General features: G+C 51.8%; 1 protein-coding gene across 5 annotated transcripts in view; it reads left to right on the top strand.

Annotated features, from left to right (window-relative positions):
* Positions 1-17,356: 17,356 nt before the first annotated feature.
* The window catches only part of Pde5a (phosphodiesterase 5A), a 95,448-nt gene continuing 93,341 nt past the window's right edge, over positions 17,357-19,463 (top strand). Inside the window, exon 1 of one of the 5 annotated variants that reach the window (XM_047566450.1) lies at positions 17,357-17,781. In XM_047566450.1, the coding sequence (XP_047422406.1) occupies positions 17,663-17,781 (119 nt within the window). In that variant the 5' untranslated portion in view covers positions 17,357-17,662. Of the gene's footprint in view, positions 17,782-18,240; positions 18,299-18,364; positions 18,978-19,463 lie in introns of those variants that run through there. The other 4 variants (XM_047566453.1, XM_047566451.1, XM_047566449.1 and 1 more) reach the window with 4 other exon arrangements.

Raw genomic sequence — 19,463 nt, 5'->3', positions numbered from 1 at the left:
AGATGGCATGAGGCTGATTCAGAGCACAGTAGTGATCCTTGGGCCTGGAGGCCCAGCTGCTGGATGGACAGTTGTTCTGCTCATGTGTGAGGTTGGCAGCCTCCAGGGAAAGCTCGTGGGACAAAGACCGAGTGGCCCTCACTAGTGCATGGTTTGAGGAGTGTGCAGTGTGTTCCCATGCTGGCCTTTCCCCCAGTGGTCAGGTGGCATTTGTCCACGGTGTGCCTGTGGTGAGGTGAAAGTAAAAGTCGCCACCACAGGAAGGTCTCTAGAGGCTGGCCACCTGCTCAGCAGTGGCTTCCCACTCCTGCTCCTGTGCCCTTGCTAGCACAGCATCTGCCGCGGGTGAGAGCTGAGTTTCTGCCCTGGGCTTCTCTGTCTCCAGCTTGCAGGGATGCCCCAAGGAGGAAGGTACCCCTCACAGATCCTCCCTAGTGGGCAGAAGGCATGCTGCAACCCCTGCCAATCACAGCAATCACAGGCCAGGCCTTGAGGAGAGGACAGACCAGAGCAGCTGACAGCTGGAGCAGAGGAATCGCCAGCTATTGACAAGAGTTCTTCAAAGGCTGATTTAAATATCAAAGGAGTGTGAGCCACTTTGAAAGCAGAGGCTCCACCGAGCTTGTCAATCATGCCATCCTGTAACTGAACCCCAGGAAAATATGCCAAAATTAATACCTGATTCGTTACTTATGTTAAGAATAGCATGACTTTGAGATGCTAACTCTGAATCAGGATGCATTCATTCTCACACAGCTTAGATTGGATACTTAGAAATGGATTTCTGAGCTTGTTACAACTTCCTATACCCATTCGAAGCTACTTGAAGTAGATTCATTAAGTTGGCTTTTCTCCCAGTGTCCAACTCACTCATGGAGGAGCCTTTATTGTTGTATTTCTGCCCATTTTTATACATGGGAATCTAAGTACTTAATGGCTGCACAACACGGCCAAGGTCACAGGCAGGCACTCGGCTGGAAAGATGCGCTCTTGGTGCCTAGGAAGGGTTAATTCCAAAACCAGGGCACCAGAAGCACTCTGGTCACAGGAATTCTTAAGAAGATAATGGTGACAGAGCAAGACAGCAACCAAAGGACCACACGCCGGAGGCCATGGGGAGCCTCAAGCCCCGACTTCAGCACGGGCCTGCAGGGCCTCTGAATCCACCACCCGGAGGCCAGGGAGGGAGTGGAATGACTGGTCCCGACAGGAAATGCTTTCTAAAGCGGCTCAGGATCACTAGGTGTAATCAAATGTGCAGGACTGGAGAGCACCCGGACCAGGGCCTGGAGCCCCTGGTGCCTGAGATCCATTCGCACAAAGGCAGGCGGCGATCCACCCTCCCGGGAGACCCTGCGCACCCTGGCATCTAGAGAGAGCCCTGGAGGCCTGGCATGACAGGCGCCTGCTGAGGGAGCAGCCCGGGCTCAGCACAAACCCCTGACGGGCGTGCCCTGGGCAGCACTGCTCCTAACCCGGGTCCAGAAGGCACTATGCCTCCTGCACCTGAGAGACCGGCTCCCTCCAGCCATAGCCGGGGGAGCTTAAGGTCCCTAGAGGGGGTGGAGAGAAGACTCCATGTGGTCCATCCGCAGTGCTGCAGTGGCGCAGATCAAGCGTGATCTCATTAGAGATGCAGGCAACAGAGGCAGGAAGTGCGACTGGGAGGAAGAGTGGCTGGAGGAGCAGCGGCCAGCGGACTCCCTCGCCCACTGCCTGGTCCTCAGGGAAAGCCACCAAGGGAGACTGCAAGCAGCGAGCCAGGCGTGACATCCAGGTTGGGAAGGGCAAGCAGGACACCACCTGGTCCTGGCTGGGACACACACGCTAACCGCCACGCCTGCCGCAGCGCAGGGCCAGTCCTTCCCTCAGTGTGTTAAGAGGCAGAGAGATGGATGCTTCTTACTTCTGAATTCTAGGACGCAATTAACAATCGCACATAATCAGAAACATGCCGTAGATGGTGACTGACAGAAGCTGTGTGGGGACACAGGAACGACAGCCTGCAGCTCTGCACGCTCCAGGGCCAAGTCACACGTGAGGCTGCGAGGGGCAGGCGGGTGGTGGGCTGTGTGGACGTGGATTGGCTTACGTGTGGCCACAGAGACCCGTGGCCTTTGAAGAAGAGGCCTCGGAGGCCTGTGGGGATGGTGTTACTACTAGCAATGAAACCTCAGGCACACAGCGATGGTCCCTGGACCAGTAAACAGCAAGTGGACCAGTGAACAAACCTCCAGACAGCCAGTAAGCCAGACACCTCCACAGGAAGCTGAGCGGCACTTGGAGGGTCTGAACCCAGCTCTCCAATGAACCTTCACTTGAGACAGAAACAACAGCAACCACTTGTCAGAGCACACCTGGAGGAGAACACAGGTTCAGAGCATACCTGGAGAACACACAGGTTCAGAGCACACCTGGAGAACACAGGTTCAGAGCACACCTGGAAGAGAACACAGGTTCAGAGCACACCTGGAGAACACAGGTTCAGAGCACACCTGGAGGAGAACACAGGTTCAGAGCACACCTGGAGAACACACAGGTTCAGAGCACACCTGGAGGAGAACACAGGTTCAGAGCACACCTGGAGAACACACAGGTTCAGAGCACACCTGGAGGAGAACACAGGTTCAGAGCACACCTGGAGGAGAACACAGGTTCAGAGCACACCTGGAGAACACACAGGTTCAGAGCACACCTGGAGGAGAACACAGGTTCAGAGCACACCTGGAGAACACACAGGTTCAGAGCACACCTGGAGGAGAACACAGGTTCAGAGCACACCTGGAGAACACACAGGTTCAGAGCACACCTGGAGGAGAACACAGGTTCAGAGCACACCTGGAGAACACACAGGTTCAGAGCACACCTGGAGGAGAAAGACCCGCCTGCAGAAGGGGCTGGCAGCACCTGGCCCTGCCTTGCTGACATGGGAGTCCAGCCGGGCAGAGCTCTTGCCATCCAGAGCCTGGCATGCTGAGGGCAGTGTGTCACCTCATCCACAGGATGCGACCGAGCCAGGTGCGCGCCCAGGAGCAGCCAGCTCTGTGACGAAGGGTGCTCCACCTGCCCAGGCTAAAGCAAACACACCAACTACTAAACCCACTGCGGACGCTGAGCACCATGCTGGCAGCAGAGAGGGACCTGCCGGTGCCTGAGTTTCCAAATAGTGCTGAGTCAGGTGGGTGGATTATAGACACAAGCAAGGCTAAGAACTAGTTACCAGGAAAGGCTGGTTAAGAACCTAAGAAAAAAATGGTCTATGGAGTCCCAGGGAACTACAAGTTACTCATAATCCCCGTCCCCACAAGGCCACGTGACACTCGTGGTAGGACAGATGGATGGAGCTAGAAAGCATTTCCCCCCAAACTAACGTGATGCGAACCTTAAGTCCTTTGCACTAGGGGACTTCACAATTGAAAAGGCGGGGTGTAAAAGAGAACCTTGAAAGAAGGAAGCGTTACAAGGTGGACAGCCCTCTGAAGGAAGAGGACAGCAGGGCTGGCCCCCTCTAAGTCCAGCTCAACAGAGAGTGATGTTTGTGTTTGCCTTTAGACAAGATGGAACTCTAGCGTTTTGTGGGAGGAGGCACCAATCCCAGGAGCCGCTGTCCTCTCCATGGCTGTCACAAGGACGCATCGCAGAAGGGGGCCTGAACCCTGGGCACGGCTCGCGAAAAGCCATGTGTGGTGTTCACCGAACGACCCAGGGAAGCTTCTCCCGAACATACCCAGAAACTGACATCACGTCCACCCAGAGATGCGCAAGATCCACGGGTGCCCTGCTCATTGTGGCCAAAGTGGTGACCCTCATGTCCCTCAAGCGAAGGGTGGACAGCTAGGGGACCTCTCAGGGCAGGTGCCGTGGGGCCACGAAGAGGAATAAGCCACACGGCAATGTGGGAACACCCTGGAACCTGCTGTGTGAAGACCAGAGGGCCACCTGTCACAGCTCCACCGTGGGGAAGTCCAGCACGGCAGGCCCATGTGGACAGCAGTCTTGGTCCAGAAGCCGTGGGGAGCGTGGCAGTGGACTCAGGTTTTCCTTCCAGGCAATGAAGCACGCTGGGACCAGGGACAATGCCTGCTCCCGCTGCTGGTGGAGGACGGGTGTTGCGGAAGGTGGACTCTGTTTCAATCTGAAGGAAAACCTGCGTACACAAGAGTGAGACAACATTAGCAAAACAGGTGCCAGGTTCTAGAAAAGCATTTTATAATCCAAACTCCTACGGCTTGTAAAATGTTCTTGGAAAGGATGGTGCACGTCACACGTCCCTGCGCACACGCAAGGTGGTATGGTACACATGTCACGACACAGGAGGCCACACGTAATGGAGTCTCGGGTCGCCTGGGAGAGGCCAGTTCCTGCTGAGCCTTGATGTGAGGTGCATGTTCACACACAGGGGGCCAGGAGTGTCAGCGTAGGGACACAGGTGAAGACCAAGAGGTCTGAGAGAGCGGCCAGCTCTGCAGACCTGCCCGTCATCCTGGGGTCCGTGGCCTGAGAGGCTCTGCAGAAGAGCGAGGGAGCCTGCAGAGGTCTTGTCCTTACTGTGAAGGAACACGGAAGCTCCATTCCACGCAGGTGGAGAAGCACCCAGGACAGCAGCCAAGGAAGGGAGACCTTCAGACTTCTAGTTAGATAGATCACACCTGCAGAACTGTGGGGCAGGAGAGGGAGGATCCCGGCTGGAGTGCAGACCCTCAGAGGGTACATGGCTAAGGCCCGGAAACGAGGGAGCTCTGTTACGAGGAGCAGAGGAAAGAGGACCAGTTACAGAGAAGCCTGGGCATTGTGAGCAGGGGGAGGAGAGGAATTCAGCATGACTCAGCCTGGGTTAGGCAAGAAGATCAAGGTCTGTTTGTGCTGTTTGCATTTCTAACAAAACAGCATTAAAGGTTATGCTGAACCTGAGTGTCTGCTCCAGGCATGGAAACTTAGAAGGCAGTGTTTCAAGTCTGCAGCTCAGGGTAGAAGGTCTGGGCTGGGCTTAGGAACTGGGGGGTCACGGGAGCATGCCTGAATGATGGGAAAGGATGAGCTTGCCCAGGAGACAGCCAGGGAGGCCCAGGGCAGAGACAGAGCTGCGGAAGCCCAGGCTGTGGGTAGCGCGGCATGGGGTTCCCATGTGTGCTCAGTAAGTTCTCCTCAAATGAAGGGACAAACTCATCCCATTTGGTCCCTAGGAGAGCAGAAGAGGGCAGGGTGGATATAGAATCGAGGGCTTCTTCCTCCATGTGTTTGCATCACAGTGAGAAATAAAAGCCAGCCCGGCACACCGCTGTCTGACACATGATCTGGGAGTTTGCAGCCCCGAGAGGAGTTTGCCAAGGAAGTCAGTAAGAACAGCGAGGGGAGCAGAGCACCAGGCCCCGCACAATGAAGAGGTGGGGCTGCCCGTCACACCAGACGGGGGCAGGTGGGGGTGGCACCCGGTCGGCACCGAGGGCAGGATGTGCCCAAGCAGGGTCCTGTGTGGCCTTGCTGAGCACGCTCCTGTGGAGTGGAGAGAGGAGGCAGAACAGCAGGGAGTTCAGAGGGGGATCAGAGGACAGAGCCGCTGGGCCAGGCCCAGCAGCCTCAGGAGGAGTGAGGACGGAGAGCAGGCGTGGGCACGGCTGGGTGGGAGGCGCGGCCAGGGAGGGCGTTCCCAGAGGGAGCAGGGCCTCGCTTATCCCCTGAGCGGCAGGAAAGGCAGCGTGTGGGTGCAGATGCAGGAAGGGTGATAGACTGGTGGGAGTTAATTCTGCAGTTAAGGAGGTAAAAAAGAGTACTAAATAGCTTCCCAACAACCAGGAAACCGGAAGAGCTAATTTAATTCCTATCTACAAATTAATACGGCATAATAGATGCTGACGTAAGTGGGACATAGTATCATTATTGCAAAATGAAGCTGTGACTTTTATGCAGCAGGTCCAGTTTCTTAGTAAATGGAAGGAAGAAACCCTATGAAAGTTTGAATTCAGGAGGTAGTTGGTTTTTATGCATCCACTACCATTAAAGTGTCTTGTTAGAATCCTTGTGAAGGAACTGCACCACACTGGGAGATCTCTGCAGCCAGCTGACCAGCTGACATGAAGCAGGAAGCAGGCCCAGCGATGTTTACTTTAGGAATAATATCCAAATCAAACAGTCTCGCAGGGATACAGTTCCCTGCAAAGCAAATGGAAAATAAATGCTCTGATAGCTGTCTTCCCAGCAACCGTATATTTTCACAAACCATTTTTAAATCGTTACAGTTTATTTTCCATAGGAGGTATTCGAGGCTCTGTCCTGCACACCCAGACGGAGGGATGAGCCCAGAAGTCTCTGCGGCCTCTCCTGCAGGACTCGCCTGCCCTTCTGCAGCTGCCAACCCTAGCTCCTGCAGCTCTACAGCAAAGACAAGATAAGGAAGAGCTCTATCCCAGAGTTACATTTTTACTAGATACTGGAAAGGGGTGGAACCGGAGGTGACAGAGACTTCAAAGGACTTGTAGGAGATATTTTATTTCCACATTTAACTTGGAGCAAGTAACGGATTTGGCCTTCATCCTGGCTGTTCTTGTTTCCACTGACTTGTGTTTTCTTTACAGTTAGTGATTAGGTTTCATTTAAATAAAAATGAAGGGTTCTGCTTCTGCCTTAAGAGGTGACAATGTGGCTTAAAGAACCTGGATTTTTGTGTCCCACAGGGAAAGTAATAATATTTAAATACAGCACATGGCACGTGGTGACTCTCAGGAAGCGTTGGTTAATGTGGCTTCAGTATTAGTTATTTCACTACCTGAAGTTTAACATACAAAGGATGAATTCAAGAACAGGTTGGAAAATACCAACATGGGATCTGTGGGGGCCTATACGGTGATTATGCACCAACCAACACTGACCAACAGGTCAGACCCTACGACTTACTTGGTTTTTTAAAACAGATTTATTGTTTATTTTAGTATATGCAAAAATATTAAGGAGAAATCTCTCTGAGGCTTCAAAAGCCAACCTCTAGCTTATACTAGCTTGGATCTGGTTTTGCTGCTGTGCTCCAGATAGACGTATCGTACATGCTAGCTGGGAGGGGAAACGCACACTCAAGAAAGGACCTTTCTCTGCCCTCAGACAAAAAGTAATTGCTTTTTTAAAAAAACAAATACTAACTTGATTAAAGGTCATCATAACTATTTAACCAATAAAATTTTTAAACTTTTAAAGCAAATTTAGTTCCTATTTTTATATTCCAGAGCATATTTAGTAAGTCATGAACTTGCTTTTGGTATTTGAGTGTAGGCAAAATGCTAATCCGTAGACTGTTAATGATTCCTCCATCCTAGGTCTTTAAACAAAATGGAGACGTTATTTCAGGTCACCGGCTCAGGACAGCCTCCATTTAAAACCCGTACTGCTAGTTGTGCAGCAGTTTGGAGCCCCGCAGCGGAAGCTGGCTTAACCTAGATGCCCGTCTCCCATTCCCTACGCTGCCACCATCTACTCTGGGGCCAATGTTCTCTGAGACAGAAAGTACCACTGCAACTTCACAGATGTGAAGGCTGACTCTGTGACTCTCTTCAAGTGTGCACAGAAAGCAGTTCATGGACTTGGCTTAATCCTTGGGTCTTAAAAGTGAAGCCCTCTTCTTTGCACTGAGATCATTTCATGTGGTGTTAAAACAAGCGAAGGCTGTGCAGGAATCCACACGTGGACCACACACTCACGTCCAAACCTCGCTTTCCTCTCCAGGTAAGTCATGGCGAGGGCTTGTGGTCATCGCAGGAAGCTATTTACACAGAGTGCACAGTGTGTGATGTTCAGGCGTGGGCCTGGATGACCACAGGTGGACGGGCACATGTGGACAGGCACGTGTGGACGGGCACAGTCTCCAGAGCGTGTGTGTTGGTCTGGCAGCCCCACGTGTGGACCCCCATGGTCTGGATTCTGTAGGGTGACCGTCTTTCCACTCACTCTGTCGACTCGACACAACTGTATTTGCAGCAGAGCCTCTGATTTTCACAAAGTGTGGACAAACCCCACGGTTACAGCCTGGATGCGAGGTGTCCCCCAAAGCTCACATGTGGACAATGCGAGAGGGGTGAGAGGAGAAGTGAGTGGGTTGTAAGAGTCTTAACCCAACCCATGAACTAATCCCTGATGGAACTGAGTGGTAACTGGAGGCAGGTGGGGTGCGGCTGGAGGAGGTGGAATTGGGTCCTGGCTCTGGGGTGTGTATATTTGTATCTGGAGAGTGGAGTCTCTTCTCTGCTTCCTGATAATCAAGTGAGCTGCTTCCCTCCACCCCACTCTTCTGCCATGATGTTCAGACTCACCTCAAGCCCTGAGGAATAGAACCAGCTGTCTAAGGATGGAGACCTCTGAAACTGTGAGACCTACATAAACTTTCCCTCCTCTGCAATCATTCTGGTTGGGTCATTTAGTCACGGCAGTGAAAAAGCTCACTGAAACCCCAACTCAAGCCAACTTAAACAGTTAGATATGACTGGCTAATTAACCAGAAGAGAAAGGCAGTCCTGGGTGACTTCATCCTGAGGCTGTTGTTCCTTCCCCGATCTTAACAGGTACCAGCAAAACAGCTGCAGAAGATCCCAGCAACTCCAAGACTCACGGTGACCAGTCCTTCCCTGGAGCTCCTTGAGGGTGGCCTTAGTCAACTTTGTACTGCTGTGACCAAAAGTCCTGACAAGAGCAATCAGAGGAGGAAAAGTTTACTTTGGCTCATGGTTTCAGAGGTTAGTCCACAGTCATCCCATCCAATTGCTCTACAGCATCATGGCAGAAGGGTGTGGAAGACAAAAGCAGCTCAGGACATGACAAGCAGGAAGCAGAGACAGCTCTGCTCACCAGGGACAAAATATAAACCCCAAAGGCATGTTCCCAGGGACCCACCTCCTCCATTCACACCCTACCTGCCAACAGTTATCACATCAGGGGATTAATCTACATGATAAGACTCTCATGACCCAATATTTCACCTCTGAAAGTTCTTGCCTTGTCTCACACATGAGCTTTTAGGGGACACCTAGACCATCACAGGAGACTGTCTCACATTAACTGGGCCACCTGTGGTCTTCTGCATCAGATTCTGGGTCTAGGGATGGGCTTAGCCCTAGACAGACCTGAGCCACCCCTCATTGGCATGAGGAAGGAGTAAGAGAGAAGAATGGGGTGGGCAGCAGATCCACCACAGGAGGTGCCGGGTGGATCTGCTGCTGGACAGGACTGCAAGTGACCTCCGTTGATAGGGTCCACCTGTTTGTGAACGTCCTGAGGAAACCCACAGCCGTGTTGCTCTGTGAGTGCATCTGCATCTCGTCTGTTCCTTGGGACAGTGTGTCGAGTGTCTGTCCACCCCCTCTTTCACTTCCCCTGCCTGTGACCTGTGTTGATATGAAGAGCAGCTGCTCCATGCCCCAGCGGGGGCGGAGGGGCTGCTCTCTCCCATCAGCCTCTGTATAACAAACCAAATCTCTTGCTACAGGAGACCTGGGCGGAAGCTGCTGTGGATACAGGAGAGAGAATGCCCTGGGTTTCTTGGATCGGCACCACAGCACGGTGCTCTCATCCCTCAGTTGACTTTGTACTTAAATGGAGAATCAGGATCTAATTTAAATTTGCAGGTTTAGAACATCAGACTGCATTTGAAGCATCGGCTGTCACTCAGCCTACTGTGTCACAACTCGCATTGTCCACCCCAGCACTGTCCACAGAAGAAACATCTTCACAGGAGCCCAGCGCTGCTAAGCGTAGAGGGTCGTACAGTGAAGTGTGGCGAGACTCTTCCCTTTGAGGAGGTGCTGGTGCAGGCACAGACTGTGCCCACGGGAACGCTCCAGGCACGCCAGCACCCAGGCCTTTCACCCTGACCAACAGGCGTCCACCCAGCATGCACCACGTCCCAGGCATGGTGCCCTATTGCTCAGTGTGATGTGTGATCCCCACTCCTCATGTGAGGGCAGGACTTGACTTGCTGCAGGAAACAGAATTTGGTAAAGATGTCAGGGTGCATTTCACGTGTGACATAAGAATAAGGACCTGTTACGCTGGAGTCTCTGCTCCTGGTTTGAAGAAAGCTAGCAGCCATGATGGCCAGCTCCACCTTGCAAGGGACCACAGGTGGTTTCAGAACCCCCAACAGGCTCTAGCCAGCAGTTTGCACAGTCCCCAGCCTCCAGTGACACACAGACTGCAGACAGCAGCCTGTGAGTCTGCACCTGGTGATAAAGAGAGTCCCTTGGGTCTTTGATCACAGGGAACTGAATTCCACCCAGGACTGAGGGAGTCTGATGTGGATTCTTTTCCAGCCGAACCTTGGTGGAGACCATAGTTCTGGGCAGCACCCTGACTGGCCCTGGGCAGAGAATCCAGTCCAGTGTTCCTGGACTCCCACTCAGAGACCTGGCGGTAACGAATGCTTGTTGCTTTAAGCCATGGAGATTCGGTGAGATTGTTACCCAGCAATAGAGAGCAAATGCACATCCTCTCCACCTCTTCGTCCTTCTTGTTCTTGAAAAATTTGAAACTCCAGGCCTATTGTTTTGTATAAAGTCCCTCGATCTGGGGGGGTGGGGTTTGCTGTCTCCTCATGATTAGATTCAGACTGTGTTTTGAGCAGTGATAGCAGAAATGATATTGTGAGCTTCTCAGTACATTTGGTTAAAGGCAGCTATTCTAGTTTGTCCCAACAGTGGTTTTGAATCAATGACTTGGTTGTGGTAGCCTCCAAAAACTCAACCCACCATAAAGCAAGTATTTCCCCATTGTTAACTAGTAAGGGACCTGTGTTGAGATGCCTCAAGACTACCTAAATATCCCATCTACCATCAAGCCTCTTAGGTTTTAGCCGCCTTGAAGGATCTAAATATTTACTAGGTGGACTTCTTCTATAAAAATGATTATTATATTATATTATAAATTATTATTTACTTATTTATTTACATTAGCAGAGTAACAGTTCCTGATTTCAGTCAATACTGTTTGATCTGTCACTATTACATGCTTTCATGTTCAATTTTCCATATTTGTCTCTTAGGAGTCTCTTAGGAGTCATCATATATCCTCTGTCCTCTTAATATGTTCATAACATTCCTTAAGGCCTTATTAGTTTCTGAAAAAATAAGATTTTCTAGGCATATCTGTACTTTGCCTGCCCCAGACCTCTCTAAAAGTTCCTGATTTCTTTTGGTGGAGAATGGTATTTAGAAACAAAATCTGGTACCAAGTGTACTCCTTACTGCTGGAATGCCATTGCTCTAGCACTTCCCAGTGTGAGAGGAAGAGTGAACCACATATGTAGAGATACACTTAACAAAATGCATGGGCATGTACTCCTAAACTACAAGGGGTTTCTGGAAAAAGTTTAAAAGGTCTGAATAAAGGGAGAGATATACTATGTTCATGGATTGCAAGACTCATTGTTCTTAGTTCACCAATTAGTAAGCTTTTGTTTAGCTTCTCATAGGTTGAAATAAGGTAATTGCTTGGAATTGTAGTTTCATCTGAGATTTGACAGGAACATATGGACTTCTGAGCTCACTGGGGTTGTTGGCAGATTCAGTTCCTAAGATGTAGGAATTTATTTTCTGGCCAGCTAGAGCTCCTGGTAGGCTACCTGTAGCACCTAGAAAATGCCTGTGTTTCCTTGTCATGGAACTTTCCTTATGGGACTCATAGTTTTTAATTAAAATAAGAAAAATTAACCTCTAATTCTATTTCAACACGGCACTGTCCTTTTTCATCCATATGTGTAACTCCCTTCTTCTGCACCATGATGCTTGGATCTCATTATATGCACAAACATAGCTACTCAGTTTTCTCATGCCTAGAGGGGGCAGAAAGTAGTTTCAGAATGACTAGCACATTCCCCACAAAAAAAGTAGATTCTAATACTTTATAATTTGTTGAGACAAAATTTAAATAATAACTTCATTTGTGTAAAATTTGATGTTTTGAAAAAGACACATATGGGAATAACCCACACCATTCTGAAGACATGGAATTCTGTCCGCCCATCCCCAGTGAAGTGTCTTGCCAGAGCAGCCATGGTCTTGTTATTTTCTTTGCAGGTCTGTTTCACCTGCCCTAGAACTGTATGCACATTGCATGTTGTTCTGTGTACACAGCATGTTTATGTGCTGTTCTGTGTACATGGCATGTTTATGGAAGTCACCATGTTCTCGAATGCCCTGTGACTCACTCAGTTTAGCAACTATGTTAAACCTTTCTTATCCATTTCCCTGTTACAACATTTGGGATTGGGGATGTTCCATTATTAAGGATAAAGATTTCAAACATTTTTATAGAACTTTTTGGATATAAGTCTTCATTTCTTTTGGGAAGTATCTAGGGTTGGAATTGATAGGGGAAGGGTAGGTCCAGCTCAACCTAATAAGAACATGTAAACTTGTTCCCAAGTGTCTGTACTGTTTCAACTTCTTCCAGCAGCACAGGGGAGTCCTGCTGCTCCCACCCAAGTCCAAGCATGTCCACAGGTCTCCTCTGAGTGTTCTGAGGGTGGTCTGTCTCAGGGTGGCTCACGTCACCTGCATCTCCCTGGAGGTTTGACTTGAGCACATTAACCTGTGCCTAGGTGGCAGTTAGTCTCTCTGCAAAGCGGCTGCTTAAAACTTCTACCAGTTTCCCCCACCAGGGTCTTTGTCCTTTTGTATGTGAATTATGGGAGCTCTTTACATGTTTGGATACCAGTCTTTGTCAGATGTGTTTGGCAATTTTTTTCTCTAATCTATAAGTTGCTTTTTCCGTTTATTGGTCATGTCCTTCAAAGAACAGATCTTCATGAAATCTGGAAGTTGTTGTTCCTGGTCCCTGAGGCCACTGAGCTTCCAAGGTGGAAAGACCTTCTGCCCTCCAGAGCCGGCCTGGGTGTTCAGGTCTTTGCTCCTGATTACGTCTGTGCCATGATTCGTCTGTGTGAGCAGCACTGGTGGGAAGGGCTGCTTGTTCTGAGTGAAACTCAGTTGATTCTGCACATTAGCTACTGAGCTCTTTCCTCTGCCCTGTTGCGCCACCTGACCCGCCTCACGCGGGCACTGCACACCTCCAAGGTGGTGGCTGCCTAGTGAGCCTCAGGAGGCCCCAGTTCTCTGGCATCCGTCTCTGTCACAAGTGTTTTTCCGCACTCTGTCTGCTACATTTTCATATAAAAATTTAGCATCTGATTTTCTTGTTTCATGAAAATACCTGCTGAGCTCATGGTTGGAATTGTACTGATCACTTTGAAAAGGATAGAAATTACAATAATATTGAGTCCTCCAATCAATGATCCTAATATATCTGTCCATTTATTTAGGTCTTCTTACCTAAATTTCTCCCAGCAGTATATCTTACATATATTTTATATGTAAATATAAATATGTCATATTCATCTCCAAATATTTAATTTCTTTTAGATACACACAAAAAATGGTCTTACTTTCTGTTCCTTGCTAGTTGTCTTATGTTGCTAGAGTCACCACGACCGGGTGTCATAGAGCAGTGACTTAAACCCCAGAGTCACTCCCCACAGTATTGGATACCAGCAATCCAAGACCAGGGTGCCAGGGACGCTGGTGTCCAGAGGCCTCCCTCCTTGGCTTGTGCACGCCTGTCCTCTGCTACCTCTCCCTGGTCCTCCCTCAGTCCCTCTGCTTGAGAGGTCTGGGTCTCACTGCCTGCAGATTTCCTCTTCCTGCAAGGGCCCCAGTCAGCCCAGTTTAGGGCTTTCCACTTCACCTCATCTGGCCTTTGGCACCTCCAAGCGGCCTGCCTCCAAATACTGCCACATTCTGTGGTCCTGGGGTTGGGACTTCAACACAGGACTTTGGGGGGCATGAAGGTCTGAAACACTTGTACACAGAAAGCACACCAACTTTGTGAGTTGGCCCTCTGTGGCCCTGGTGAATCACCCCTAACTCCTGCAGGTGATCCACATGCTCCTTAAGGGCGTCTTCCCAGACACATCTGCAGGGAAGTCTCACTCTTCTCCTCGAGGTTTGTGCTTCGTGTTCCTTTCCTTTCCTTTCTATTTATTCATTTGTTTGTTTATTCATTCCTACTTACTGCACTGGCGAGGACTGTAGGACAACACTGTGCAGAAATGGTACGGGGGTGCTGGCCCCTTCCCATCTTAGGTGGGGTTCTTGCTCTCTGTCAAGTTGGAAAGTGTGTTTCCTCTGCTTGCTGATGATTTCTTTGTATCAAGAATGACTCTTGAATTTTATCAGATGGGTTTTTATGCATCAACGGATATGGACATTGGTTTATTTTTGTTAACATGGTATGCTGCCTTAAACAACCTTCGAATGTTGAACCAACAATATATACTTGGGATGAGTGCACGTAGTCATTGGAGATCATCCTTTAAAAACTGCATATATTTCTGGGTTCAATGTACTAAAGACTTAAGGATTTTACATCCAGATCATGAGGGACATGGTTCCCTTTGACCCATGTGCCATGCTCCAGTATCAGGGTTTTCTGGTTTAATGAAGAGATTGGTACAATATTGGTATTTTATTACTTTTACCTAAAACATTTGATTAAATTCACCTGAAGATTTTCTTATAGAAAGTATTTTAAGTAGTTAAAATCAGTTATTGAATTCTATTTCAGTGAAATTACTAATTTCATCCTGAATCATTTTGGGTTAACTTCTTCCCCAAAAGACTTTGTCCATTTGGTCTTGATTATTGACTTTATTGGCTTAAGTTGCTTAGTGTACATTTCCACTTCATGCAGCAGGAACAGAGGCAGTATGTGGTGTGGGAATAGGCAGGGACAGCACGGTGACCCTTGCCACTAGGTTCTCCTTTTGGGAAAAGGAATTTGATTGTTTGCTTTTCCAGTTGCAGACCAAAACTGACCCCAGTGGAGGTAGGCAAAGCCAAGAGATGTCAACCTGACCAGCCAGCCATGTGCCGTCCCTTGCAGCTGGAGTGTACCTCGGCCTGTTGCTGAAGGCTCAGCCTCCAGCTGGCACCACTGAGGTGGTGGGCCTTCTAGAGGAAGGGCCTGGCGGAGGTGCTAGGCCATGTTGGGTATGCGAAGGGGACTCTGGGAGTCAACCTCCGCCCCTCTCCCTTCTGCACCCAGCCATGCGGTGGATGGGCCTCCTCTGCATGTCCTCCCACCATGATGTGCTGTGGGCCACCAATGGAGCCAGACGGTCATGGGCCGAACCTCCAAAACTGAGCCAAAATGAGCTTTTCCTCTTTTTAAGCTGTCTCAGGTGTTTGGTTCAGTAATGGAAAGCTGACATCGCGATGGAGTTGAGTTTCCTTCTGCTACAATGGGAATACGGTGCATTGTAGGGCTTTTTGTTAAGTCATCGCACGTTTATTTGTTATAAATAGCATCAACAGCATTTTCCAATTTATTTCCTGGTGACAATTGTTATTTATTCTTCACTCATTCCAAAACAAGATCTGAGATGTTTAGAGCAATGTACATCAACGAGCTAAGACAAAGTAACGGAGCCAACTGGGAAGAACAATCAACTAGGGCTCACCTCTAGGACGTGCAGCCGTGCTACAGGAGGTATCGCTAGTTCTGCCTGTGCTTCCTGGAGCCCAGAATAGGCTGAAATGCCCATCCCAAGCCCTGTGGTGTGCTTTTCAGGCGACAGGCCTTCACGGTAACCCCCTGCCCCCACCCTCAGCACTTAGGCCGATCAAGACTGGGTCTCACCGAGGGCAGGATCCATGGACCGGGTCACCTGCTGCAGTGCTTCAGAGAACTTCCTGTTCTGATGATGCAGTGCTTTCGGGTTTCAGGAGAAAAGGGACATTTGAGGTTCACCATTGTCTCAGTCCAGTGAACTCTGATAACAAAATACTATGATCTGGGGCACAAAGAAATGGCAGACCGCTCTGGCAGCTGGGAAGCCAAGTCAAAGGCACAGCAGAGTTGATGTATAGAGAGGGCCCCCTGGGCCTCTGCAGGGCTAAGGCTGCTCTGGCATGGTGGAGGGGTGGGAGGGGCAAACTGGCCCCTAGAGCCCATTCATGAGCCCATTCATGAGGACAGAGCCTCTGGGTCTGGGCCTTGAGCCTGACCTTCCTACATGAACTTTGGAGGGGGATTAAAGTCAAGCCATCACACCTGTTTGTTTAACCAAAGCAGCCAGTAAAGCCATAAATTCAAGCCAAAGATTCAGTCTTCAGTCTCTAAGTCCAATTTTAAATGAACTGATGTCCAGTCAGAAGGAAGGCATGGACCTCCACTAGGCTGAGGGGGAGGAGAAAGCTGCCTTTTCCTGTGCACTGTGGCCACTGTCACCACAGGGAGTCGGTCCTCACCTTCATAGGCTGGTTGTTTACTTGCATACAACTTTCAAGTTTCAGAGAAATCCGAATTACAAAGGGATTATCATTAGGTGCAGGAAAATAAGCCCCTGTATGGAAGGCATTTCTGCAAGTCCCCAAATTATCAATTTAATTATGTGTTTCTATGAAGTGAGTAATGTCTTACATTCTTGCCAAGTACACTTTGAAGGGAGTTTGCTAAAAGTATGTCAGCTAAGTCGCTCTGGTATATCACGGCTAATGGTGTCATTCACACGTTGTGCAACGTACTCTCCAGATTTAATTCTGCCAGAAAAATTAGGTCATTGCAAAAGGCCATATTAAACTGCAAATCCACAACAGGAAGATCAGGATGAGCCAAAGCAAAGAAACCAGCTCTGCATTTCTTAAAAAAACAAAAACCACACACACACACACACACACACACACACACACATATATATATATATATATATATGAAGCACAATAGGTTTAGACAAAATAGAGTAAGAAGGCTGAATTCTTTCCACTGAGTATTTTTGGGGCAGCGTTGATTCCAGTTAAATAGAACTGATGAATCAGTTTAAAATCGAGCTGTTGCTCTGAACTACCCGGCAGCACTGGGCTTTCCAGTTGACCTAACTCTGCAGAGGTGTCCTTGTTTCCCAACTTCGTCCGTCATCCGGGCTTTGTTTGCCTTTTTTTTCCAGAAAATCTTTTCCAGTTATGAGCAGGGTGTTTGATGCAACACTAAATGTCTTTAATTTGTAATTATCCTTGTTACTGTGAGCATTAAGCAGGGCACCGTCTGTTGGAGCCACACAGCTGCCCCGCGGTTCTGTCCCGGTGGTGGGACACGCCCGCTCCTCCCCAACGCTCCCGGGGCTGCGCTGGTTGCGCTCCGGAGGAGTTCGGTCCCGGTGCTCCTGTGAGCGCGGGTCTGTAGAGCAGCGGCGGGACGCCCGGTAGCCCGCGCCCGGAGCGGGGCAGCCGCAGCAGCGGCATCTCACTTTCGCGTGGGCTCGCCACCTCCGCCCACGGCTCCGAAGGGGTGCCCCTCGGTGACCTTGCCCGCCCTGAGCAGGACCTCGCCGACACACCCGCGCGCCCAGCAGCCGGCGCACAGGCGCACCCCAGCGGCCGCCGCCTCCTGCAGTCGCTGCCTTCAGAGCCCGCAGTCGCCGCCGCCGCCCGGGACCGGCACGCGGCGCCCGGTCCCCGCCACACCCGGGGCGCGGCTGCTGTGCGGCCCCGCCCGCCACACCTGGGCCCGCGGGCCGGGGCGGGGCGGGAGGTGTCCCGCAGCGCTCCCCAGGGCCCGGCGCAGCGAGCCGGGGAGGGTCGCGCGCGCACGCGGCTCCTGCAAGGACCCCACAGGGCGGAAGGCAGTGCCGAGCGCCATGGACCGCGCGGGCCCGGGCTCCGGGCGGCCCCAGCGGCCGGACCCCGACTGGGTCGAAGCGTGGCTGGACGACCACTGGGACTTCACCTCTTCCTACTTTGTTAGAAAGGCCACCAGGTAAGAATGATCGCAGAGACTCGCCGGGCTGGAGCGTGGCCTGGCTGGTCTCTCGCGGCTGAACTTCTCCCCGCTCACCACTCCGGGACCCCCGCCCAGGCCCCAGTCTCGGGAAGCAGGTCCTCAGCCCCATGGTAGGTCGCAAACTCCACTTGAAGCCCGCTCGGCCGAAAAACTAAAGCGTCGGATTCCACTCAACTTGCTTACAAAGTTCCAACACAAAAATGTGCTGCGACCCCGGTCCCCAAGACCCTGGCGTTCCCCGAAGCAAGAGCATTTGTTCGCATAGCGCTCGAGGCCCTTCCTTCCGCACCCCATCCCCGGGTCCCCCTAAATCCTTTTAGCAAAACCAAAACGGTTTCTGACCCCTTTCCCGCTCCGGAAGCAGCGCTGCCAGCTCGGGCCCTGCGGCCGCGCTCCTCCCCCGCGCCCCTTGTCCTGGCGGCGGGGCGGGGAAGCGGGTGGGGACGCGCCCCGGGCGCCCGCGGCAGCGACTGCAGGAGTCCTCCGGGAGTGAGTGCGTCGCCTTTGGCCCCTTCCTGTCCCCTGCTACCCCGAGCGCTTCCTTTCTCCCTCTTGCTCGCCGGAGGCAGCGCGGGGGCTCGCGGCGCGCACACAAGCGGGAGGGCGGCGCCGCGGCAGCGGACCCGGGGCTCTGGGCCCCGCGGAGACCCGCGCTCCCGCCGCCTGGTCCCGGGCCAAGCGCTGGGGCCCTGTGGGGCGGGGCGGGAGCCTGCGCGCTGGGAGGCGACGGCACAGCGGGCAGTGGCGCGCGTGGGAAACGCTCGCCGAGGAGTTGGAAGAATTGAGCCTGGCTGCGAGGGGCCAGAAGGGTGGGGCAGAGCGCGCGGCGGGCGGGTACCCCCGAGCCTGCGGAGGCGGCGCGGGACCCGGGCGCGGGCGGCTCCCGCGCGCGGATCGGGGTATCTGCGGCCCGCGCCCCTCTGGGGGAGGCCCCGCGAGCCTCGCCCAGTGCCGGCCCGCGGGCCGGCGGCGATGCTGGAGCGGCCGCCCGCGGGGCGCGTGCTCCCGGGCCCCCGCGGTCGCGACGCTGCGGGGTGCTCCCTCTCCTGGGCGGCCAGCACAGGGCGGGGGTGCGAGCCCCGCAGCGGCCGCACCTGGGCGCGCCGCCCCGCGAGCCTCCTGGAGAGCGGCCCTCCGGCGCCCGCGATGCTGCCCTTCGGAGACAGGACCAGGTATTGGCTGCGCCCCCTCCCTCTCCCCCGGCGCGGGTGGGGCGCCTGGGGCGCACCGCAGGGAGATGCCGGGTTGAAACGGACTGCGTGACTTGTCTGTACTGCTGCGGATGTATTGCTTGGGGTCTTAGAGCCTTCTTAAATCCTGTTTTTCCGAAGAATGTTCAGAGTTGGGGTCGATTTAATATCTTTAGGTTTTCTTTTTTCTTTTTGGACAGACAACCCTCTGGGAGCAGATCTCACACCCTTCTAAGTGCCCAAGTCTCCTCCTTTTTTGATCCTCTTTCCTGATTTCTCCTTCTTCCTCCAGAATCCTGAATCTAGATCCGTCAGAGACTAACCATGAAAGGAAAGTGGTTTCTTTTTAAATGGCACTTCTCTGCGAGCTGGGGGCGGGGGGCTGAGCCCCCCAACATCTGGAACCATCAGTTGCTGTGAGCCAGCAGTTCTCAGGGGTTACTTGCTACCCCGAGGCATCTGTCCCTG

Source organism: Sciurus carolinensis, chromosome 10, assembly GCF_902686445.1.
Source record: "Sciurus carolinensis chromosome 10, mSciCar1.2, whole genome shotgun sequence".
Lineage (NCBI taxonomy): Eukaryota > Metazoa > Chordata > Mammalia > Rodentia > Sciuridae > Sciurus > Sciurus carolinensis.
The sequence above is the reverse complement of the archived record's forward strand: the minus strand, read 5'-3'. Positions and strand labels throughout refer to the sequence as shown.